Source organism: Ammodytes marinus, assembly GCF_949987685.1.
Source record: "Ammodytes marinus genome assembly, chromosome: 3".
In the NCBI taxonomy this organism is placed as follows: domain Eukaryota; kingdom Metazoa; phylum Chordata; class Actinopteri; order Uranoscopiformes; family Ammodytidae; genus Ammodytes; species Ammodytes marinus.
This window is the reverse complement of record NC_137232.1, coordinates 15,221,346-15,232,145: the sequence shown is the minus strand read 5'-3', so window position 1 is coordinate 15,232,145 and position 10,800 is coordinate 15,221,346. Positions and strand designations below refer to the sequence as shown.

At 37.2% G+C, this 10,800-nt stretch overlaps 1 protein-coding gene across 1 annotated transcript; it reads right to left on the bottom strand.

Moving 5' to 3' along the window:
• Window positions 1–2,901: 2,901 nt before the first annotated feature.
• klc3 (kinesin light chain 3) lies at window positions 2,902–9,004 on the bottom strand (the record flags this gene model as incomplete). Its single annotated transcript, XM_080053621.1, has 13 exons — window positions 2,902–2,985; window positions 3,271–3,337; window positions 3,659–3,839; window positions 4,018–4,117; window positions 4,432–4,605; window positions 5,014–5,115; window positions 5,346–5,433; window positions 5,578–5,660; window positions 5,850–5,995; window positions 6,742–6,817; window positions 7,595–7,759; window positions 8,054–8,119; window positions 8,813–9,004. 13 exons carry the CDS (start codon window positions 9,002–9,004, stop codon window positions 2,902–2,904), a joined length of 1,524 nt encoding a protein of 507 aa, XP_079909747.1.
• Window positions 9,005–10,800: the final 1,796 nt, after the last annotated feature.

Here is a 10,800-nt window from a genome sequence, read left to right as displayed (position 1 = left end):
TAAATAGTAACTTGCAGTAAGTAGTTGATTTCTGACATTTCGGATCATGTGTTCACTGCAATAGAACCGCAATAAACGTTGCACTTGTGAGAGCGCCCTGTGATACAACTGAGGGTCATAAAAGTCAGAAACATCATTCCATTGATTAACTAAACTTCAATCCAAGGCCAATTAATAGTCATCAAAACAAAATCAACTCAGGCACACAACAAGAACTTTTGGTATCCAGATAGCTTAAAACTATTCTCTGAATGGACAGTTCAAAACACACAATGCAACAAATACATAATTACAGAATAATGAAATGTGTAGGGACTAGGGATGTTAATCAATAATTGATTGATTGAATGAAAGTGCAAATATATCCACCATTTTTAAAGTGGGGTTTGTACGTTGATTGTTTTGAAATGATGCACATCACAGTTTGTCCTTATTCTCATAATGTGGAATGACAAAATTGACGAAGAAAACACATTTGTGTGTTTTTTTATCGTAAGCTTTGATAACGTGGAAATATAATTAGAAGGACCTGCACATTTTAAAAGGCAAAACACTTTTAAATAACTTCTTTAAACAATATAAACTTATATTAGATAGATAGCTTGACTTCTTCCTCGTAAACCAAATGCATCACGTTTTGATCGTTTACATCCCTGTGCCTCTCTGGACATTTTATAAAAATATGATCTGTAATGTCACTGCACCTTTTTATCTTTAGAATTTATTTGAATATACAGTCAAGTGCGAAAGTTTGTGAACCCCTTGAACATTTTGGAATTTTATTTATTTTTACCATTAATAATTCATTTTTATCAATACCAGTATTTTTTATATGAAATAGCAGGTGTTTGTTTATCAATTCAACATTTTTCTTTCCCAGAAATAAATTGTTAAAACAGATAAAACAAATTATTTGACAAATGTTGTATGATCAAAAGTTTGTGAACCCTAAGCTGTATTGCTTAAATCGAGCAAGTAAACACAATCAGATGGGCCAAATTGAGTCATGAAATGGACCAATGTAGTGAGAGATCTTTAGGGAAGAAATTGGGTGGCACTAGATACAACAGAGATAACACCAGGTCAGTTTAGGCTCACCAAAGTGAACCCATACAGGTCAGACATGCTAAAAGGGAACCCAATCTCTGAGGATCTCAGGAATAGAGTTTTGATGCTGCACATTTGTCTGGGGACAGCTATAAATAATTTTTTTTAAAGTTTGAGCTCCATCGGTCCACCGTGAGGCAAATCATCTACAAATGGAGAGCTTTAAGAGTGACTGAACATCTGCCTAGAAGTGGACTTCCTTCAAAAATATCCACAAGCGCCACAAGATAAGTGATTTTTCAGGTAAAAGCCAACCCAAACATTACATCTAGTGATTTGCAGACCTCTCGTGCAGCATCTGGGACAGATGTGCATGGTTCCACAATAAGAAGAAAACTCAGTCAACATGGCTTTCATGGGATGGTTGCTGAAGAAGCCTCTGCTCTCAAAAAAGAACAAAACTGTTTGTCACAACTTTGCCACAGAGCACCTGGAGATACCTGAAGTCTTATTCTGTGGACAAATTAGTCCAAAATTGAACTGTTTGGTCATAACCAAAACCGCCATGTTTGGGCAAAAACGCAATTCTGCCTACCACCTACAGAACCTTCTCCCAAGTGAATAATGGTGGTTTCAAATTGTCTGCAAATCTCCAGATGTAATGTTTGGGTTGGCTTTTACCTGAAAAATCACTTTTCTTGTGGCGCTTGAGGATATTTTTGAAGGAAGTCCACTTCTAGGCAGATGTTAAGTCACTCTTAAAGCTCTCCATTTGTAGATGATTTGCCTCACGGTGGACCGATTGAGCTCAAATTTTTTTTATGAATTTATAACTGTCCCCAGACAAATGTGCAACATCAAAACTCTATTCCTGAGATCCTCTGAGATTTGTTTCCCTTTTAGCATGTCTGACCTGTATGGGTTCACTTTGGTGAGCCTAAACTGACCTGGTTTTATCTCTGTTTTATCTAGTGCCACCCAATTTCTTTCCTAAAGATCTCTCATTACATTGGTCTATTTCATCAACCAATTTGGCCCACCTGATTGTGTCAACCTGCTCGATTTAAGCAATGCAGCTCAGGGTTCACAAACTTTTGCACATACAACATTCGTCAAATAATTTGTTTTATCTGTTTTAACAATTGATTTCTGGAAAAGAAAAATGTTGAATTGATAAACAAACATCTGTTATTTCATATAAAAAATACTGGTATTGATAAAAATGAATTAATAATGGTTAAAATAAATAAAATTCCAAAAGGCTCAAGGGGTTCACAAACTTTCGCACTTGACTGTAAATAACATTTATTCTAGTTTTTCAAGTGTTTTACCTAAAAGGGCATTAGCATTAGCAAACAGCTAATACCTTAAAATTTAAAACGAGTATTAACCTGTAAATTAAGTGAATGCTTTTATGCAAATATAGTAATACTTCTTAAAAGGATTTTAAAAGGATATTTGTGTTCAACAAAAGTTTCGGATAAGAGTTTACTTGATATCAGAAACTGAATTTTTTTCTAATCTAAAAACCAGGAAGGAATGACTTTAAAGTGAACAGTTAGGAAAGGTTATAGTGCAATCTAGATCAGTCGATACCTGACCTGCACCTTTGTAATCACCTGGTACACACAGTAAACATTGCTATTATTACGCTGTGACATTTCCTCACGTCTGTAGTCTTTTGAAAGAAGGGATCATTCACAAATGTGCATGTTAAAGTCTTTTTTTCATCTCTTCAGTCTTCAGTCCACTTCAGTGTAGGACATGTGAAGTAAGCAGTGTTCTTATTTAAGCACTCACTGTGTGAACATGTCTCCAGTTATCTTGGGAGGTGTTGTATGTCTTGTGTGTGTGTTAGCTGGTCCCACCGAGTGACCCCCGTCTGTTTAGACTCTGTGTGCTGGAGCTGAGGCCTCGGACATCCCTCAGACGGCTCGACTGAGGAGGAAAACAAAAACACACAATGGTGGTTCACGTGTTACTGATTTCTGTGACTCTGCAGCTGAGCTTAAAGGTGACACATTATAGGAACTTTCAGCTTTAAAATTATACTTGATTTTTCCATACAAACTGTTTTCATAGTTTATTGTTCATAAAAAGAATACTTTTTTTCTAGGTAAACAGTTGTTTATTAACATATAACACTTGTATTCAGTCAGTACCCCTAAAAGAACCGCATTTTCTACTTAACCCTAAGATTTGTTTGACCAACAGACTGCTCACCTGTGCTCCATCCTGACTTTCTTTGTCTCCAACATTCAACACATTCAGAGAGTTGGCCCTCTTCATCCTGAAAAAATGGGGCAAAATATCAGAATATCCGAATAAGCTCTAAATCTTTATTGAAAAAAGGGGTAAAATATCGGTTAAAACAAACATTTGGAGAAAAACAGTGTTAAAGTGGCAGTGGCTATCTCTATTCTTGACAATATATGTATTTATTAAAGTATGACGAATTAATAAAAAAAATTAGAGATCCACCATTTAAAACAAAACAAAATTACATTAAAATTTTTCCCAATGTCTTTGTACATTCCTTTCCTGAAATGATTTGCTTTCAGCTACAGTTAGTTTAAAACATTTGTTCAACACTTATGTAACAGAATATTACCCAGCATTCCTCGGGGTATCTTCCTCCACTCCGACTCCCTTCAGCTTGCGTACGAGCTTCTCGCTGCTGCGTCGTATGGACTCTCTGAGTTTAGTGAAGGAGCCGCTGCGTCTCAAGCTGCTCAGTCCGTCCTGAACAGAGCCGCTGTCCTCAGACCCCGACCAGCTGGGACGACCGTCGCCTGGACGACAGAGCAGCACAATCACAAACCAGTTCTCACAAAACAAGCTCTATGATGTCATGTAGTTTCTCAATGCACATCTGTATTTTCAAATGTAAAGAAGTGGTATCAGATATTATGCGTTTATAATATTTGCTGATTCATTTTTATTTATTTTTTGAACTGAAACTTTTTGTACCTTCTACAGATCCAAACTCCTTTTCGTGTGCTCTGGTCAGGATCTCTTTGTAGAGAGATTCAGCTTGTCTGTATTTCCCCTGCTTCAGATAGCACGATGCCTGAGGAAGAGAGGGTTTCAGTGAGCGGACAGTGACACAAATGTGTAACATCTGATATTATAGCTCCATCAGAAGTGATCAGTAATTATTGGGGTACAAATGAAAATATGACCTGTCGAAAAGTAACAGTTTATAATTTTACGTTTTCAATTTGTCATCACATTTGTGGAGTGAAAATTGCGATAGAAATGATGGGCAATCTTTCGAGGCTTTTCAATTTTAAATGACAAACTCAACTTGGAAACACAATGGAATCACAATGAAATAAAAGAAAAAGCCAGACTTCTCTACACATTTGCCAGAAACCCTCTCACCAGGTTGTTCTTGGTCTTGGCCACGTTGGCGTCGTCCGGCCCCAGTTTGCTCTGGTAGATGTGCAGAGCGCGTTCGTAGTAACACTCCACCTCCTGGTACTTGCCCTGGTTCTGACACAGCAGAGCCAGGTTGTTCAGCTGCTTGGCCACGTCCGGGTGGTCTGTGCCCAGGACCTGAGGAGGGGATTCAGAAAAGAGAATTAAGCATGAGGACCAGAAATATATATTCATCTTTCCATAATAGTGTAACATCAGGCAAAAATACTGATCTCTCAAGTCTGAAAGCAAGACCCTGGTGGAAGATGAATTGAAATTATTTATCAAAAGGAAGACATTTTTATTAAATCACTGAAATACTGTCATGCATTCAAAATATTTCAAAATCAAGTACTAAACTTTTACTATTGAAATAAGAACAAATTGAATGTACCTTTTCGTGGATTTAGCTCCCATAAAAGGAATAATTTGACACGGTTTTCAGATTAAAGTTTGGAGTAAGTTTAGTCAAATAATAATGAGGAAGTGAACTTATAATAGGGGCCTGTAGATGTAGTAATACAACATATGATTGTGTTTTCTCACTTTCTCTCTGATCTCCAGAGCTCTTTTACACAGCGGCTCTGCTTCCTTGTATTTCCCTCTTTTCCCATAAAGCACTGCCAGGTTGTTGAGCGTCGCTGCCACCTGCGCACACACACAAAAACACACAACAAAGATTACTCAATAAATCCAATCCAAACTACACTAAACAACTTTAAGAACAATGCAATGTTGCAAAAAAGGTTTAATGTGTTAAAATTACACAGTGATATAAAAAAATGTTAAGTGAAAATCAGGACAAACTGTAGTCCAGGTAAGATTCAGTGTGTATCAGGTTAAAAGACCATCTCATAAACTAGAGCAGATAAACTCACAGCTGGATGGTCCACTCCCAGAGTTTTCTCCCTGATGGCCAAGGCGTCGTTCAGCAGGTTTGCTGCTTCTTTGTATTTGTTCTGATCTCTGGAGAGAAAAACATGTCGCACTCATTGACAGCTCTGAACAAACTTTTCAAATATAACCACTTAGCTTTAGAAAATGAAGTCAAAGTTTTAAGTACAGACTCAGATGAATTATTGATCTAATTGCGACGGTGACTGGCCTCACCTGTACACCAGAGCCAGTATATTCAGCATGGTGGCTACGTCTGGGTGAGTGTGGCCCGAGGATTTCTCCAGGTCTTCCAAAGCCTGTGGAGACATTATTTTTTATCAATAATAACTTACATTCTTTAAAAAAATGCATGTCTTGATCTTTGATAATTACACTTTATATTTGAATAATGAAAAGACCCTTAGAAAATTGCTTGTATTTATACAAGTATTTATAGGCGGCAGACCCATTCTATTCAGTTGTAATTCAGGTGAGTAGCCTCTCACCTGTTTGCAGAGCGGCACAGCGACCTCATAGCGGCCCTGTGATGCGTACTGGATGACCAGGTTGTGGAGTGTTCGGAGGCGTGCGGGGATCTCGTAGCCGCCCTGCTGAGCTGCAGCTGCTGCACTGCTGTGAAGAGGCTGAGACACTGCACAAGACATGGAAAAGATAGATTTGGATTTTTCTGTGTTTTGAAGATGCAAGCCATTAGTGACATTCCATCCAAGTTTCAGACACATTCATTTAATGCCAGATGATCAATTGATTAAAATATTATTTTAAAGTTTCTTTTAAACTTTGGCAGGTTTTGATTTTATTGCAGTTTTAATGATATCTGGCTATGTTGATTCAAATCGATTCATATTACATTGTTTTTCAGAAAAAGAAAGTGCTGTTGTACAAGATTAACAAATACATTCTCTACACATTTAGAACAACAAGGATCATTTTAACACCATAAGATGATCCCTGTTGTTTTTTCCTGAAACTGATTTCCCTCACATGCGTTAAACTCGCCGCATGTTATATGGATGCTAAAATTTGGCGCCAGAGATTGAAATGTCTTTGCTGTGTGCGAGGTGATAGATCATTGTGACTCCATAAACAAGAGAAAGCACATACACATTTAAGGATACCTTCAACCAAATAACAAAAACCTTTCCCGGTATCTACCCATAAAGTAAGTTAAGAGTTGCTGCAACTTTTTACACCATCCTGACAAAATTAAGTTATTTGTAAATTATTTTGGATGATGCTCAACCATATAACCCTGAACTATATTTGACCATCCTCTGTTTAGTCAAACGCATGATTGGAAAGCATACTGTATATTTGTTTTAAAGAGACAGTAATAATCTTATTTCAACACGTTCAAAAACCCCTTCAAAGTCTTACTCTGTGTTTGTTCCTCGTCTTCAGTAGGAAAGAGGTCGTCTAGAGACTCCTTGGTGGAAGAAGTGTCTTTATCCTCCTGAAGTTAAAAACAAACACACTCAGCAAAGTCTGAACTGCAGAAATATCATCTCATCATATTCTCAATATATCTCAATATGTATAGTAGGATTTCAATTCTGATCTATTTTTTTTCAATCTCAACTAATCGATATGTTTCTGCATAAAGTCAGGGTCGAATAACCAAGACATTTGTGTTCACACAAACAGCGGACCCGGGTAAGCTCTGGATCATTTCCGAGTCACAGTGCAGGTGTGAAAGGGGCTTATGTCCCTTTTCAGAACCAGTTTCAGTGTTGATCGTAGTACAGATAGATTTCTCATGTTTTAGTCAGATCATACTGTAGTTCATATTTCTCCCTGGTTTTACTGGATATTAACACAAAAAAATCCTGATGAAGGCCTTTGTTACCTGAAAACCTAGTTGTTTGGGGAAAGTACTGAAATCAAACTCTTTCTTGGACAAACATGCGCACAAACACACAAACAAGTTTGTACAGCTATGCATGTGAGGACATTTGCCTTAATGCATTCCCTAGCCCCTTACCCTATTCATCAAAACTCAATGCCTAACCCCAACCCTCACAGTAACCTAAACCTAATACATACCTGAACCTTAAAACCTAGCCTTAACCCAGAAACAGCCAAAAGTCAGAACCTGATGTCATCCCATTACAAAAAGAGTTGCACACACACACACACACACACACACACACACACACACACACACACACACACACACACACACACACACACACACACTCGTATGTTTGTGTGCAGTGTGTTGTCTACTTACCAGCTGCGGTTCTTCCAGGTCATATTTGCGTATGGAGGACATGAACTGCAGGTGTTTGTTCTGCTCGTCCAGCGTCACCACCTCCTGCTCTCTGTCCTGCAGACGCTGCTGAGCTCCAGCCAGCTCGTCACGCAGCCACTGGTTCTCCTGACACAGACGCCGCACCTGGGGGGGGACATCAGGGGGGGAGGTGATTAGGAAGGTCCAGGAAAACCAGCAGAAAAACACAACGGAAAAACACCGCAAATGTTGATTCAAACAAAACATTTAAAAGGTTTGATTGTGTTTTTTTATTTTTATAGGCTACTTTATTTTTCACAGTGTGTTACGTGAATTTTGGTATTTTTACAAGTACCCTGTATTTTTTATTTAATAAAACCAACTTAAATTTCCAGAAAACTCAAGAAAATATCCCGTCTACTTTTAGCTGTTTTCTTTTCTGTTGCTGTAGAAACTCACCTGTGCTCGAAGCTTCTGTTTCTCCGCCTCCAGTGAACCCAGGTGAGCCGACAACGCCATCATCACCTGGAGTCACATGACGCAAAGAGACGTTAAAATACCTCAGATATAAGAGAAATATTTAATGATGATCATTTAAGAGACATCAGAGGACAAACACATGAAACTTTCTCTGACAAAAGTATGGGTATATACAAAAAGCTCCCAAGTTATTTTATTTGAAGAAAATAATATATATATATAAATACTACATTTTAAATGTTATATTTTATTTTAGCAAGGAAATCCAACCCGATTCCTTTTCATAAAATAACTTTTAGGCAATGGAGAAAGTTGAGGGAAAGGTTCATTTTTCAAGTTGAATTGCTACTCTTTCACCCATATGCAATAATGTAAAGTGTTTCGTAAATGTTTCATAAATAACCTTTAAAAGGTGGAATCAGCAATTCTGGAGAATGTTTGTTGTCAAAGTCAGCGAATATCAAACTACTACTATTACAAAACTACTATCAATCACAAAGGGATTTCTACAACAAGCATTCTCCACAATCACTGACTATACCTTTGAGTGTATGTTATAACTTTATTTTATTACAGTTTTGCATAATTGTGTTTGTTCTCATTATTGACCAAACATCCTTCAACTTGACACCCGTCAGTATCAGAGTTAGCCATACTGTGAGTAAAGACGAGTTAGCTTTATCTGTATCTTATTCAATATGACTAGTTAGCCTACAGCCCATCTTTGCCTGTGTGTACCTGTGCCTCGCTCAGCCCCAGCTCAATGCTTTCCAGTGACTGGCGGATGATGCCTCCCTTCTCCTGCTCCACGCTGCCTTTCTCCGGTGGCTCCTGGAGGTTCTCTAGCAGATTGCGATTCTCTCCTCTGAGCGCCTCCAGCCCCGCGATCACCTGCTGAGTGCTGCACAGGATCTCCTCTGAAGACAACATGGCTGCAGCTCTGAGGTTCTGAGGCTTTCACCACAGCTGACCTGGGAACAGTACAGGGAGGGACAAATACATCATGAAAAGTTATAAGTCAAATACTTTTTTATATACAGTCTATGGTCAAATCATGTCAAGTCAATGCTATTTTTATAAAGCACGTTCAAAACAACATTAGCTGAACAAAGTTCTGTACAGGTTAAAAACTAGGGTTGCAAAATTCCGGGAATTTTCAAAGTTGGAAACTTTCCATGGGAATTAACGGGAATTTATGGGAATTAACGGGAATTTTGGGAATTAACGGGAATAAACGGGAATTTACTCAATTTAAAGCAGCCCAAATGCACTAAATTCTCCTAACTATGTTATTCCAGTCCAGGCAAACGTTCTAGACTGCAAAAAGCAGTTTTTTCAACTAAGTTTTAATATATTTATGAACATTTAATTTCAAATCAGATTTTTTTTTAAAGTTTATTGAGACACCCAACTTGATATCATAAATTGATTTTTACTAGACCAGGTTTACAGAGGCTTAAGCTTTGATTTTAAATATAGTTGGGGACAATATATTTTAGCATAATCTTGACTAAAACAACCAGATTTTATGCAAGTACACTTGGCAAATTGCACATAGCACACATCCTACTGCAGGGGTACTGCAGCCTACATGCACTGTGCATTCCTCCATCACATGGGGGGGCATTTGACTTTATTTATTGAATGGGTGGGGTCAGACAGATGAGTTATATTTTACTCAACATTCATCTTTTTGTTGTTCAGTGAAATTATTGATTGTTCATAAAATAATTAAAACTTGATAAAGTTCTTCTTACAAATAAATCTGTTCAAATGTAATGTTTTTTGATTGTATTATTTTGCATGGATGTCTGCCTATGACCAAACATAGTGTTTAAAAGTTTAGATTAATGTTTGGATATGAAAAAAATCATTTAAATTACCGCCATTTTGTTAATTCCTATAATTTCCAATTTTGAATATTCCCAAAATTCCCGAGCGAAAGTTCCCGTGGAAAGTTTCTGGAAACTTTCCGGTAATTTGCCGGGAACTTTCCACCCCTTTGCAACCCTATTAAAAACACAATATTAAAAAAAAATCACACAATAAATGCGAGCATAATAAAATGGCAAAATGTCAAGCTCAACTTGAAATTAAAGCCAGCACAAAGAAGTGAGTTTTAAGCAAGAATTTCATGTTTTCAATTGACTTTCAATGGATTATTGTTGTAGCCTACTCGTCGGAGTATTAGGGAAAGGAGCAGTAGTGTAAAAACCATAGATAGTATATAAAAACAGTGTTTGTGGTTTCAGAAGAAGAAGTAGAATATTTAAGAGAAGTAGCAGAGATAATAGGTAACGTAATAAAAGTGGCGGTAGTTAGTCTAACACCAGATCAGTTTCTTATGGTGAAGGTAAAATCAGTCTCAGTACTTTGTGGTAGCAGAGAAAGTTATATAAAAACAATAAGAGAAGTGACAGTACTACATATCAGTAATATATATAAATAGTTATTCATTGCAGTAATTAAAATATAATAATAATAATTAGGCCTACTATTATTATTATTATACTGTCCCCATGGTTTTTAACTCTCCTCCTATAGCCAACACGGAACTGAGTTTGTGAAGTAAAAAAAAAAAAAATGGAGATTATGTTTGGATTTTAATTGAACCAAGAGACACTGAATTTCTATTTTATTTTAAATTAGTAAATCCACTTCAGTCATGTAATAGCCTTCTGTTCATTTACAGTAATGTTAGGAGATTGTATAAAATGCATATGTTC